This window comes from Lithobates pipiens, unplaced genomic scaffold, assembly GCF_037356315.1.
Source record: "Lithobates pipiens isolate NorthernLeopardFrog02 unplaced genomic scaffold, aLitPip1_a1.2 Scaffold_37, whole genome shotgun sequence".
Taxonomy (NCBI): Eukaryota; Metazoa; Chordata; class Amphibia; order Anura; family Ranidae; genus Lithobates; species Lithobates pipiens.
Genome location: NW_027507825.1, coordinates 20,587,059 through 20,602,512, shown reverse-complemented (window position 1 = coordinate 20,602,512; position 15,454 = coordinate 20,587,059). Strand labels below are relative to the sequence as shown.

The 15,454-nt window shown below is 44.3% G+C and overlaps 1 protein-coding gene across 2 annotated transcripts in view; it reads right to left on the bottom strand.

Moving 5' to 3' along the window:
* The window catches only part of GPR137C (G protein-coupled receptor 137C), a 53,009-nt gene that overhangs the window by 36,111 nt on the left and 1,444 nt on the right, over positions 1-15,454 (bottom strand). For both annotated transcript variants that reach the window (XM_077466806.1, XM_077466805.1), the window contains exons 2-4: positions 6,581-6,624; positions 4,613-4,835; positions 4,334-4,483 (exon numbers count right to left, since the gene is read on the bottom strand). In XM_077466806.1, coding sequence (XP_077322932.1) covers positions 4,334-4,483; positions 4,613-4,835; positions 6,581-6,624 — 417 coding nt within the window. The remainder of the gene's footprint in view (positions 1-4,333; positions 4,484-4,612; positions 4,836-6,580; positions 6,625-15,454) is intronic.

Sequence of the window (15,454 nt, the reverse complement as noted above, 5' to 3'; positions counted from 1 at the left end):
GAAGAGGTGGTTACCAATTTAGCCTGGGGGTAAATACCTACTTGCAGGCTTCAAACAAGCAATCATGTAGCTCTTGCATAGGTCTGCACAGAAAATCTTCAATTAAAAAGGATGTAGTAAGCGCTCTATGGTAAATCGCCTTTAGATCTGCCACTGAGTGGATTGTAGCCCAAACCAACAAAAAAAGGTTTCTTACCTCCTACACCAGGGGGTCTTCAAACTATGGCCATCCAGTTGTTCAGAAACTACAATTCCCATCATGCCTAGTCATATCTGTGAATGGCAGAGTTTTACAATGCCTCATGGGATGCGTAGTTCCGCAACAGCTGGAGGGCCATAGTTTGAGGATCCCTGTCCTACACTATAATATAACCATAGTGTAAAGGTGGAGTGGGAGGTTGGAGCTTATGAAAGTTACCTATAGCAAGCAACCCCCAAAAAGGACGATCTGTCACAAGGGAACCCCTACTGTGCCACACAGAAGCTTGTTCCCTGCCCATCGTTGAATGTTAGGTCAGCTTTTAAGCAACTTCAGATTCCTAGCAGCTGGGCTAATGGGGCCGGTAACCTAGTGCACCTGCTGACCAGGGGAGCTTCTGAATCCACTAATCACTGCCCAATAACTTGTTCAGTGGTATACCTGGCCTGTAAGTAACTTTGTATCTACCAGGTCCCCTCTGTACGCTATATTCATCCCTACTAATGTACCACAACTGGGCATGTAGGGAGAGGCTGGAAACCTACTGTTGCAATAACCACAGTGTCTCTGCTGTAAGAGGGAGCTGTGGCTGGTGGTTTTTGTAGTAGCGTCTTGACTATTTGTATCCCGACCCCAGGTTCTGCAGTCAGTATATACACGGGGAAGGGGAGCAATGGCCTACCTACCCCTTTCCCATCTGAGGTGGTTTAGGCACACTCATTCCTCTGCACCACCTGTCTGCCATATGTCTCTGATGTAAGAGGGAGCTGCGGCTGGTGTTTTTAGCAAAAGCTTCAGGGCTATTTGAATTCAGACCTCAGGGGAGATCATCTCAAATGCCCAGAAACCCTCTGGCTGGAATTGGGAATTTAGCTGCAAAATCCCCAAGGCAAAGGAAAGTAAAGTACTCACTGATGTCTTCCCTTTTGCCACAGCCAGCGGGCTTGCTTTTCCATCCTTATGGTCCACACGCAAGGAGGATAGCTGCCCCCCCCAACTGCTGTCCCCCATAGGGAGGTGCAAGGTTAGGCTGTGTCCTGCACTGTATCAGTCAGTATATACACATGGGGGGGGGGGGGGGGGGGGCGCAATGCCTTCTGTTCCTCATGCTCATCTGAGGTGGTTAAGGCAGACGTCCACCGTATTGAACTGGTGCCTCCCCAATCTAGTGAAAGGAGGATGTGGGCACTTGCTCCTGCTGACCCTCAGCCTTCCCTCCTGGGTAAGAACGCTGCCGCCATTTTCCCGAAGTTTGAAAATAACGCGGGTGTTTGTCGCAGCGCCCTCCCCAGCAGCCCATGCGAGCCCAGGAGTCTGGGACACGATCCCCCTGGAAAGAACCGACGGCCAGCACCCCTGTCTGAACAGCCACCTGGACAGGTAAGGAGGGGAGACAGGATAATGGCCCCTGAAGTTCTGGGTACACCACTGTACCCAGGGTCCTTCAGCTCTCAGGGGGGGGCTCTTCCAAATTCTGCTACCCCCCCCCCCCCCCGAGGAAAAGATAGGGGAACCCCCCCAGGAAGGATAAGCATATCCTACCAGAGGCTTCCTAAGCTTGTGGTCCGGCTCCCAGGGGGAGACCACCAGCCCCAAGCTTCGGGTCATTTGGGGAAAAAAAAAAAAAAAAAAAAGTTTTGCTGTGTAGGGAGAAACTCAAAAACTGAGGATCAAGGGGAAGGGTGGGGACTTAACAGCTGTTGATTGATTGTGTTTCCTGTAGGGAGGAGCCCCTCATCTCAGGTGTGCCGTCCTGGAAGAGGACTTGAGAAAATATATTATTGGGATTTTATGAGATAGACCAACACAAAGTGGCACATAATTGTGAAGTGGAAGGAAAATTCATTCAACATTTTTACAATTAATTATCTGAAAAGTGATGTATTATTTGTATTCATTTTGTAGACCAACAGGTCTTCTAGGATTGCCCTGAATTTGGCTTCATCCATCTTCCCATCAACTCTGTACCTGCCGAAGAAAAGCATCCCCACCACATGATGCTGCCACCGCCATGTTTCACAAAAAAAAAAAAAAAAAAAAAAAAGGAGGGGTGCAGTGTGTGTTTTCTACCACATAGCATTTTGCTTTTAGGCCGAAGTTCAAACTTGGTCTCATCTGACCAGAGCACTTTCCTCCACATGGCTTCTCCCAAACAGGACTTACGGCTTTCTCTCAATGGCTTTCTTCTCGCCACTCTTCCATAAAGGTCAGATTTGTGGAGAGCACGACTAATATTTGTCCTGTGGACAGATTCTCCCACATGAGCTGTGGATCTCTGCAGCTCCTCCAGTTACCATGGGCCTCTTGGCTGCTTCTCTGATTAATACTCTCCTCGGCTGGCCTGTCAGTTTAGGTGGACGGCCAGGTCTTGGTAGGTTTGCAGTTGTGCCATACTCTTTCCATTCTCAGGTGATGGAATGAACAGAGCTCCGTGAGATGTTCAAAGCTTGGGATTTTTTTTTTTTTTTTTTTTAATATAACCTAACCCTGCTTTAAAACCTTCACAAACGTAGCCCTGACCTGTCTGGTATGTTCCTTGGCCTTCATGATGCGGTTTGTTCACCAAGGTTCTCCCAACAGACCTGATAGCTTCACAGAACAGCCATGTTTATATGGAGATTAAAATTACACACAAGTGGACTATTAATGAATTAGGTAACTTCTGAAGGCAATTTGTTCCAGTACATTTTACTTAGGTGTATCAGAGTAAAGTGTGCACACCACTTTCAGATATTTGGTTATATGACAAAATGGAAAACTTAAAGGGGTATGAATACTTTCAAGGCACTATATAACCCCATCTCATTCAAATCACAATTGTGACTTTAACATTTAGAGCCATTTGTATTATCCTGCACTCTCCAGCCATTTTATAATGCAACTAGATTAAGCATAATCTGGATTTTCACCAAGACTAGCAGCTGATGTCCCAGGGAAGAGCGTCCATGCCACCTAGTGGACCATTATGTTCACACATGGAACCATTTTCCCCATATAAAAAGACTGATCACAAGTAAGGCCCCTTCCACACTGCTGTGACTTCAGGGAATGCCTTTAAAACGAGGTCTATGGCCATCAACTCGCATGAAAGTCAGACCAAAGTAGTACCTGGAATATATGAATGTTATCATGGGGAATGACCCGTCGTGTGACTTGCCATACGACTTTGCAGTCCCAGTTCACATAAGCGTGAAAGGGGCCTAAAGTTAGATTAGGCCCTCAGCATCTGCTTAAGGCCCCTTTCACACCGGAGCACCGCTTTACCGACGTTTTAGAGACGCTATTCGGCTGCTAGCGGGGCGGTTTTAACTCCCACTAGCAGCCATAAAAGGGTATAGATGCACTGCCCCATTGATTTCAATGGGCAGGAGCAGTGTATACACTGCTCCAAAGATGCTGCTTTCAGGAGGTATTTTTTATTTATATATATATTTTTAAATGTCCTGCAAGCGCCGGAGCTTTCACACTGGAGATAAAGCAGCAGCTGTTTCAGGGTGCTTTGCTGGCGCCATTTTTAGCGTTGTAGCACCTGCAAAGTGCCCCAGTGTGAAAAGGGGCCTAAGAGCCGTCAGATGCTAGACAGGGCTGTACAGGCAATGGAGACTAATTTTACATGTCATTAAAGCAGACCCACTCCCAAAATACACACTCCCCAGTTGCAAGCTGCAAAAAAAATAAAATAAAAAAAAAACTAGAAAATAAAAAACACCCCATGCGCATTACTTTTTGGCCACGTACATTTTCAGTTGAGCCTGCCAGAATTCGTGTCCTCAATTTCTGCATACTGATCCAATAGCCTAAACAAGGTCATTGCTTTCCCAGTCATTTTCTGTAAACTACAGTAAACACAGACTAGGTATTGAAGATAAATGAGTGCGGGAGGAGTTTGTAGTTCTAATCAGGAACAAGAAGAAAACAGCCTAAAAGCAACAAACTTGCAGCTCTGAATCACTGGCAGGAGCAGAGATAAATGAGGGGGGTGTTCGGGTCAGACGCGTGAAAAAGAAAACCCAAGGCAGCCACATCTAAAAAAAAGGACATCTGTTAAAGTGCAATAAATAACTTTTTGGGGGTTTATATAGGCTTTAAATTCCTCTTGACATAAGCATTTAAAAAAAAGGTGTGAGCACTTACATGATCAGATACTCCATTCCAGCCATAACTGAAGGGGGTCGGCTTGCTGTCAGATTGGCTGAAAACCACCACCAGGTTGTACATGGCCCTCAATATATACAGTGTGCTGATCAATGAGCCAGTCATGACCGCTTGGTTTCCTGAGGTCCCCTAAAAACAGAAACAAGGCATAAAGATTAGGACCAAACAGCTTCCAAAAAAAAAAAAAAATAAATAAAAAAAAAATAAAAAAAAAAAAAAAAGAGGGGGGGAATCTGTCCCATATAAAGCACAGCATACCTTAGACTCTAGGTAGACGTGGGCAGGGGTCATATTAGCAATCTTGTAGGTGTTGCTGGCCAGCGAGATGGAACAAGCTGCGAAGAGACAGTTGCTGACTGTGATCCGAGTCATGGGGATCCATCTACGCTGGTCATCTGTGCCATTGCCGATCCAGATGCATAACAAGTTCACTATCAGGAAGATGAGGCCGATAATAAAAAAAACTAATCGCAGGGGCATCCTGTATGGGGGCAAACATACTGCATATTAGAGGGTTGTTTTATGGGGGAAGGAAGGAGAAATCCCAATAAACCAAATATGAAGACATTGTGGTGGATAGTTCTATCTATACACAATTTTTTATTTTTATTTTTTCTCATTAAAAAAAAAAAAAAAAAAAAAAAAAAAAACCTCCTGGCACAACTGAGTGTTCTGCCAAGTCAGAGCTAGAGTTTTCCAATCAACTGGGAACACAAATTTTGCTCTAGAGGAGGCATCTCATCTCTGCAAAGAGACCACTGCTTCACAAGAGAGCAAGGGTCTTAATCCTCAACATGCTGGCAAGAGACAGAGCGCCCTACTCAGGCTATGGCTGCTTTCTAAAGAAAGGAACTGTAGGATTCTGGTCACCTTTTGTTTTGATGCACCTGGAATACTGTTAGTCCTGTTAAAGTCCAGCAAAAGTAAAAATGCTCCCACTGCAAAGGATTAAAGCTCAGTTTGGCCTGGGGACAGGAAAAGCCATTTTGCATTGTTGATCCTCTACTGCTCCAACAGATGGTGCTTCCCTATTCTCCAATCTTACTTGGAATCCTTAAGCCCAGTGCTGGGTTATAGGCACTGCATCAGTCTTGATATCAGGGGCATACTACTGCCAGAGTGTAGGAAAGAGGCAGTGGGGCCCAATATTGCTGCATGGAGGAGCCGGAGGATCAGGCAAGTAAAAGCCATTTAACCTTAATGTTCCGGGACTGCAATGGAGGATTTATACCCCCACCCCCTCCCTCCAATTTAGCTTTAAAGTGATTTTTTAATAAGGGCTTGAACAAGACCAAAGGGTAAAGGGAAGGATGAAGGGGGGGGGGGCATTTTGTAAAGCAGTTGGCTGCTGGAGAAATGCATTTTGTTGCCTCCTTCAGTCTAACTTGGTAGCTTTGAGGGTAATGGGCTGCACTGCAAAATTTCAAAAACCTCAGCTTCATGCAGAAGTGCCATCGGTGCTCCATTTACAAATGTTTTATGGGGGGGGGGGGGGGGGGGGCTGTTCAGATACATTACCAGCCTCTGGCTGCCTGCCTCATCACTCAAGTTCCAAACTGATAGCAAAACACATAATCCCCATTGGAAGATTTCCCATTACTATTCTGGTGTCAAAACCCAAAAGCTTAGAAATACTTTCACTCTTGTTGGGGGGGGGGGGGGGGGGAGAAGGGTGAATTTCCCCAATGTGGCAAGAGACAATATAACCCCCTCCCAGGTTGTAAACCTGCTCCTATAACCAGTGAAGTGCCTCAGAAACAGATGAAAACAAATCTCCCTACATAAGTTTTACATGTATATCTGCAGTCTTCAGCTTTCTACACTTTAGAAGGTAGAGATTGTGTTAAAATCTTCCTCTTTCAGCAGTACATAGTGGTGGGTGGGGATACTAGGCTTATGCTGCGCAAGCTGATTGGGACAGGACCCCCTCCACATAGGCAGAGGAAGGAACATGTAGAGCTGTACACTGACTAAACAAGCTCCATGCTCATCTCCCTCTAAGCTCCCTCCAACACAAATTTTAGCGCATGTCATTTCATGTGTCAGAACTTGTCAGAAGTGCCTCTGCTGATAACAGAGGAATGGAGCATCAGAGAGAAGTGACACTTAGAGCTTTAGAGAGATAAGTAAACACTAAAGCTTTCATGAATGGGGTTTACAACCAATTTAAGACAGGTTTCTATAATGCATGTATGTGTGCATGTAAAGGACTCCAAGTCAACTTACTTATATCTGTTGAACTCTGGAGTGCAGCAAGCTTTAAGGACAACCTAAAAAAATAAGAAATGAAATTAGCAGCACATCCAAACTTGCAGCAGACTGTTTTATACAGGTGCCCCTGTCCACTTTAATGGATCAGACCACTTAAAGACATATTGTAGAACAAAGCCAGAAGATAGGAAAATTATCCTGGGGTTCCAGAGATGCCGTTACAGAGGTGCTCTGCTGCAGGATAACATTTACTGCAAGACCATTGGATACCAGCTCCTGCAGGGGGAAAAAGAAAGGGGGGGGGCAGGAGACAAGTTTGGCAATCAGGGCAAGGGGGTTAAAAGCAGAAGCCATACCCCAGCAACAATTCATCTTGCTTTGAATAGGGTAGGGAAAGGTTTGAAGCCTCTGTTGGGCTTTGCCATCTGTGCCTCTATTAAGGCTCCTTTAGACAGGTGGTAAAAATAGGTAAATAGGTGGTTTGGCCACTTTTTACCATTCTAGCCGCAAGACTTTTTTTAGCCACTGCTTGTCAAGTTTGAAAAGGTGGTGCCATCCACCAAAACTGACCACTGAAGTTAAAAAGGGATGGTGCCACAACTTCAAGCATCTCAAAGCTGTAGCAAGTCAGAAACAGTCTACCTAAATTCCTGGCTGGAGGACATCCAGCACCACTCTCCGCTTAATCCCCACTGGCCCCGCCCATTCACTCAATTCACGCAGTTTTCAAATCATTGAGTTTTGGCATTTTGTTTTTTTTTTCATAATTCCTCCCATTGCTTACACCAGGCTTGAGGGGTACAGAGGCTGCGATGTTTTCAGGGAGCTATGTATATCACCCCCACCAGCCCCTTCCAACAGCCAATCCAACAAAAAAAGCTTGGTTAAAATATGTACGGCAACACCTTGACATGCCTCACCAGGCTTTGTGGTGTTGACACAGTAAAGGCTTCTTTATGGTAACACGACAATGCAGCTAATTTTTGTTCAAGTACCATCATTTTGTTGTACATAAAAACCACCCACACATTTCTAGAGCAGCCTGTATTTCTCCTAAGGTTACATGTGGGCTCTTTGCATTCTGAAGACATTTTTCTGGCAGTTGTGGCTGCAAGTTTACTTTGTAAAATTCAGGGATCTCTTGATGCCAAGATCAGGTAGACAATAAGAGTTTGAAGACTGCCATATTCAAGGCTTTGGAGATCTTTTTATAAGGTTCAATTAACTTATTATGCAGGTCTTTCGACAGTTCTTTTCTGCTCCCCATGGTTCAGTATCAAGCCTGCTCAGTACATTCAGGAGAGAGCCAACTATGACCATTTATAGACAGACACTAACTGCAATATAAAAAAGCCACAGATGTGGGAAATTAACCTTTAATAGCTTGCCATCCGGCCGCCGCACTGCGGCACGATCATGTGAACTGTCGTAGCTGTACATCGGTCCCTTTAAGTGGGCTAGCAGGTGCGCGCCGCACTGCGGGGGTGCCGATGCACATGACCGCCGACACAAGAAGTGGAACGGGACGGGTGTGTAAACACAAATCTGTTCTGAGATTAGAGGCAGATAGCTAGGAACCACGATCTGTCATTTCCTCCAGTCACTCCCCTCCCCCTATAGCTAGAACACACAGGAACACAGTTAACCCCTTAAATCACCCCCTAGTGTTAACCCCTTGCCTGCCAGTGACAGTTACAAATCAGTGCATTTTTATAGCATTAATTGCTATACAATTGTCATTGATCCCAAAAATGGCCGATCTGTCCGCCATGTTGCATATATATATATATATATATATATATATTATATATATATATATATAAAAAATATGTCATAAATTTTCCCCCCCCCCCATCTTGTAGATGCTATAACTTTTGGGCAAACCAATCAATATGCGCTTACTGCGATTTTTTTATTACTAAAAATACGTAGAATACATATCAGCCTAAACTGAGGAAAAAAATAAATAAAAATTGTTTTAAAAAATGTGGGGATATTTATTATAGCAAAAAGGTACAATATTGAGTTTTCAAAGTTTCGCTTTGTTTATAGCGCAAACTGCAGAGATTTGCAAATATCAAATAAAGCTATTTGTTGGGGAGAAAAAAAAATATTTTGTTTGGGTACAACATCACATGACCGCGCAATTGTCAGTTAAAGCGATGCAGTGCTGTATCACAAGAAATGGCCTGGTCATTGAACAGCCAAATCTTCTGGGGCTGAAGCGGTTAAACTAGTATGTGCACATGCAACACCTTGTGTATCTGTATCAATGCAAAACATTCTAGGGGGTGAAACACTTGATCAGGGCCATTTGTTATTTTGATGTAAATAGTATCCAAACTCATATGTGATAAATGGCTTCAAAAGATCACGATCCTTAACCACTTAGACCAGAAGATTTTCCCCTTTAATGACCAGGCCATTTTTTGGGATACGGCACTGCATCTGACAATTGGGTACAGTGTCGCACGAGCGCAAACAAAATTCACGTCCTCCCCCCCCCCCCCCCCCAACCCAAATAGAGCTTTTTTGGTGGCATTTGATCACCGCTGCATTTTTTTCTGCAAAAAAAAATATTTTGGTATCAAATATGCAAATGAAAAAAAACAAAAGTTTCTTCAGTTTAGGCCGTTTATTTTTTTTAATTAGAACAAAATTATAAAACCACCCCCCCACACACAAAACTGACATGTCATTCCCTGCTCTGTGCAAGCGTTTTGCACAGAGCAGCCCCAAGTCTCCTTTCCTGGGGTGTCCTGGCAGCGCTTCTGGCACCATCGCCTGCCCCCAGAGAAAGATTCTTTCCATGGGGGCACCTAGGTGTGCTCTCCCAAGTCCTGCTGCTGTGTCCATTGCCAGACAGGACTTTGCACCGCACCTATCTACCGTGTCAGTGGATTTGACTGACAGCAGTGGGAGTAAATGGTTCCTGCTGCTTTCAATCTATCGAGGTTCCAAGACAGCGGCTGGAGGTGCTGGGCTCATGTGTGAACTTGAGCACAAACTTGTATATTCTTATTAGCAGGTCCACTCAAGCATTTTACAATTTGCATTCCTTAGAAAACCTAACTTGTGCCGATATCTGGTATTGGCTACTAAAGATGCAAGCCATGCCACAATTTTCACATTACCCTAGAGATGGGCCCAACAACCCCTGTACAGTTCACCGCAGAACTCCGGAATAGGGGAAAGTTCTAACCTGAACAGCAAACCCCATTGAAGTCCATGGGAGTCAGGAAAAAATAAATAAAAAAAGACAAAAAAAAAAAAAAAAAAAAAAAAAGTGCCCATTTCAAAGGCATATATGCAAGTTACTGGCCATAACAGGGGTCATGAAACAGCGAGACCCCACCGAGAAGATGGACACGCCGGACTACAGGGGACAGCGGTGACTTCGCTGGCTCCTGTGTCAGGTAAGTGACACATAATGGACTGCGATGCGATGCATAGTATCGCATTATGCTTTACCTTTGCAGGGAATGAAAGGAAGTAAACTCATCAGGGTTTACTTCCTCTTTAACCAGCTATTGTGCAGCGCATTGCAGGGCATCCGGTGGGGTGAACAGCCAATATTCAGCCCAACTCTACTTACATGTATTGCAATGGGACCAGTGTGGCCCAAGACTAAAAGTCTATACATTTCAATGAAGGAAGCCAAAAAAATATAAAAAATTCAGGGCTAGGGACCTTGTACGAAGGAAAATGGATAGGGATACCTGAAAATGTAAGCCATTTATAGAAAAATATTATACCTCAACAGGGGCAGACAGACAACTCACGGGGCCCCCCAGGCAATAGGAGATTATGGGGCCCCCCAGGCAATCAGAACTTATGGGGCCACACAGTATACACAGGCATGTTTCCATTGGCTGAGAAGGTACTGGAGAGGTGGGGTAGCTATAATCTCAGGATTTTTTTTATTTTTTTTATTTATTTATTTTTTTTTTTAGACCAAAAGGATGTCGGTAAGGGACATTTCAGAGACAGATGTAAAAAAAAAATAAAAAAAAAATAAAAACGGATTTTTACATACTGTCCCTGGTTTTACTGAGGCTGGCAACCCTGATGGGGCCACCTAGTGGCCCGGGGCCCTCGGGCGGTGCCCAAGTGGCCAAATGGTCAGTCCGCCCCTGTAACTCAACTAAGAAGCATTTAACAAAGCTTATATTATAAGCCTAAATACATCTGCCCTGTCACCCGACAGCGCTACAGAAAAACAAGGTCATATGATCCCTTCTGATCAGGCTGCATGTGGACAACAAAAGGGTCAGGCGGTCTTCAAGCTTTTTAAAAGAGCAACTGCACTATCCAAACAAGCACTGAGATTTACATGCGAGTCCTGAACAACGCGGACCCAACAGAGGTCATGCATCTCATGCTCATTTTTCACACTTCAACAAGCTGAAGAGCGAACTACAGTAACACCCCATCAAAAAAGCATCTCCTTGTGGAGAACAGAAATACAACTGGCCCATTGTTCCAAGGGGTTCATGCACAAACTGCATTATTCTAATAATAAAAAAAAAAAAAATAAAAAAAACACCACAACCAACTTGTTTTCCTATTTATGCTTTAGCAGTTACAGTCAGACTCTCCTAAACACAAAGCCGAGGGGGCGATTCAGTCCACTCAATATGTGGAATGCTCCTTTAAAAACAGGAACAAAACCGATACAAGAGAAAAATAAATAATAAAAAAAATAGCAAGAAAGGGAGCATAGAGTAAAGAGGGGACACAGCAGCTGTCACTGCAAACATTTTGTTGGTTAGGAGGAGAGCGTACAGAAAAATAAAAATTAGAATGCTAACCCCGCCCCCCCACCACCACCAGGTGCAAAGGGGGGGGGGGGGGGGTGGGGGTCAGGATGATCATGCATCCATTAGCTCTGGGGTGATGAGAGTTAACCGGGGAGGTCATCAATGCTACACAATGACACCGCTTTCAAGAACAGATCAATGAGCTGATATCATCCTTATTACTCAGCAGGGAACATGCCCCCTGCAGGTCAAACGATGAATCAGCAGTGCCAAGAGTGATGTCACCCCTTGCTGCACAAACAAGACAAAGAAAGAAAGAAAGAAAACACCCCCACACTAGATCCATAAATTATTATCATTCTTTACTCAGCAGAAAGCCTCAGGTCTCTTGACCATCAAAAAGGCAGAACAGGCAGCTTTTTAAAGTGTTCATAAGCTTCCCGGTGTGCCAGGGAGGTAAAGCTCAGCCACTGCTGAACAAAGGAAAACAAAAAACCAAAACACTTAAAGTGGCCTACAAAAAATAAAAAAAATAAAAAAAAAGTGTACATTTATAATACACACACATATATCCACACACACAAATTGCATATTTTTTTTTTTTTTAAACAAATCATACAAAAGTTAAAAAAAAAAAAAAAAAAAACCCTATGAATGAGGTGGACTACAGGAAATGGCAAAAGTGTACATCCATTTTTTTAATTTTTTTCCCCCATTCGAACAAAAAGGGAAGTAGCATATCCCTTTTAAGTCATTTTCTTTTTCCATGCAAAAAAAAAAAAAAAAATTATATTATATATATATATATATATATATATATATATATATATATATATATATATATATATATATATATATATATATATATATATATATATATATATATATATATATATATATATATATATATATATATATATATATATATATATATATATATATATATATATATATATTCTTTCCTCGTCATTTTCTGTAGTTGACTTTATCCTATTTTATTTTTGAATGAAATACGATTTTTTTTTTTTTAAATGTGAGGATTACAGAAAATGACATTGTTGCCTGAATAAAAAACACCCCACACACTTCAAATCTGTGCACTATAAAAAAAAAAAATGTTGAAGGGGCCAAGTGCATCTATTTACTATGAATTCTGGGAAGTTTGGCAAGGTGCGTTTTCATGCATGCCCTAGGTGTGAATGGGACCCACAATATGCCAAAAGATAACAAGTCAACCCAAAAATGTAGGTCACAGTTACATAAAACAAAACTATAAAAACACACACACACACACACACACGTAACAGACACCCCTGCCCACCCTCAAACTTGATGGCACTCAAGGTGAACCACTCTGCAAGCAGGCGATCGAGCGTCACAAAAAGTTAAACATCTGCAGTGTTAATGTCCGATGTGGATTTCATTTCCCCAAAAAGCACAATGGCCTCTTGCAGGGACTGAGCCCAACAGCCACAGACTAATAAGACGGTAATAAGCTCTGCAGTGTGCAAAAGGATAATGGGCAACCTCAGAGGGAACCTACCTGGACCATCACAGGAACATTAATATACAAATTTTAAAAGACAAGCTTTCTACAGCTTCTGAGGCCCAGACACTGGATGGGGGACGTCACCCATTGCAGCACAAAAAGGGAGGACCAACCACAAGAACACCCCTTTTACTCATGGAGGGACTGCAAGAACCCCCCAGCAGAGCTCTGCATTAACCAATGATTAGCCCTTTCCAGAAGTAACAACTCCGCGTTCAGCGGCACAATGGATTTTTATTGGCTTGGGGCTAACCTTTCATCGGAGGGTGCAGAAATCTGCACGCAGGTCAATGTTACCAAGTGAATAAGGTTAGCCTCATCCTATAGCTAGCTGAGCCCTTGTAAGAAAGGGGATTCCAAAGAGGCTACTGAACACCATTCATTGGGCCTGGAAGGCTGTTTGCCCCCCTACAGGCAACAGGAGGAACTGCATTTCTCAGGAGCTCAGCATGAGCAAGCACACCAAGCAGCTCAGTGCTGTGCAAAGCAAATGATGTCACCTATTTCCACCCAAAGAACAAAACATCATCCCTATACTCTGAAAGGGAGCTAGTGTCCCCTACAGGCTAAATGCTGAAATCACGTCCTAAAAACTGATGTAAAGTGATGTCATTTTATCTTTGGAAAAAAAAAAAAAAAACTTTTGGGGAAGAGGTAAAGGAGGTGCAGCAGTGGTGCTCAACCTTTTGAAGGGAGAGGGACACTTAAGTGATTTGGCAACTGGTTGAAGACCACAATGAACTATGGAGTTTTACTGTCTCTCCCCCCCCCCCCATCAAAAATATAAACGGCACCTTATTTTACTGAGCCCCCTTTAAGTCTGCTTTCACACTGACGCCCTACAGTTTCTGCACTGCGGGTGCAGCTCACCTGTTGCTTTCCTGCAGGTCAGCTGTGCTTTGCCATATTGAGACTTTGAAAGTAGCCCAATAATCTTTCATAAGTGCCAATATTTCCATTGCAAGAAAAGTGCAGTGTAAGTGAGGTTTAATACACTGACCTTTTGCCAGTGTCCCATCATATAAGGTACCCCGTCAGATAGCGTCCGCTGTGTACTGCGCATGCGCAGTACACAGCAACACAGATTCCGAAAATAGCCTAGGATGAACGAGAGTAGGAATAAAAAAGCCAAGCGCAGCGAGGCTGAGCCCGAAGCGTGGCGAGCGAAGCTCGCCCGCAAGGGGCCCTCTAATTTTCACAACCCTATGTCCGCTTGGATGGTGGGGCTAACGCCTCCACTCCCGGCGCAGGCGCTGTTCAGCTTCGGAGATTTTCCGAAGCTTCTTCTGCCCCGTACACTATATGATGGTAGGACACTATCTGCCAGAACACTGGCATCGCTCTCCAAGCTGCTAGAAAAAGGTCCCAAGCGAAGTGCATTGGTTGGTATCACGTTGCATGGGACAAGAGCCGGCACTACAAAAGAAAGCACCGGCTCCTGCTCCCTCCATGACCAGCACCGGCTCCATGCACTCTGGAATGGCTGATCAGCAACCTGTTGACCATGACCTGGCCTTTGACAACACCCCCCCTCCCCCCAACCCAGAGCATGGGCTTTCCTGGTTTGAGGTCCATATCAGAGGGCTCTGCAGGCCATAGGGTTAACCAAGGATCTTTTTTGGGGGGGGGGGGGGGGGAAGAGAAGAAGGAGATGAGTAATATCTAACACACACACACACACACACACACTTGTACACAGAGTTATAGCATGCAGGAAAGCAAGGTTGCCCCTGCATGGCAGAGACAAACCTGCTAGTAAAGAAATTCAGGAGAAAACAAAAAATTATATAATAATATTAATAACTCACCACCCTAGAAGAACTGCCATGGGAACAATAAGTGAGCAGAGTGGCAAAACCCCCCCCCCCCCCCCCCCACAGGGACGCAGGGTTTGTGGCAAGTGAATGCAATAGCTAAGCAGATGGGAGTAGCTAGCACACCCCCCAAAAAAAATATTTATACACACACACACACACTCTGTTTTTCAAAATTAAATTTTACCCAAACTACAGTTTAGTTCTGGTCTATTTACCCAAATTAGACTCCTGTATCAGCCTGCCTGGACTGAGATGTTCAGCCTGGCCACAGGGGGCACTGTCTCGGGTGGCGGGCGTGGAACTATGGCGCGTAAGGCTTAAGTTACTTTTTCGGAGCCAGGTCAGTGGGAGTGGTGCTCTTGCTGTGCCCTCTGGGAGAGGGTATTTAAGATGCGGACATCACGTGGTTCAGAGTTCCAGTCCAGAATGATGTGCCGACTTCATGGTCCTGGTCCTCCTGACCAGCCCCCAGGAAGGCTATGGCCTGGGGTGCGGATCCACCTGACAATGTTTCGGGGCTGGCTAGCCCGAGGCAAGGAAACTGAAGGAGGATTATGAGGTGATTGGGTGACGTCTCCGGTTCGGGAGAGACCCAGAGTACTTCAAGCATTCCAGGGGAGGACTCTTCAGAAGAACACCACGTACGGGTTGGTTTTCTTAACAAGAACCTGGAAGGACTGAAGTAACCGAGAGAATCCGGTCTTGTGGATATCGCCAAGCAGGCTGAAAGATCCAGGAATCCTACAAGTGTTCTACAGCTTAG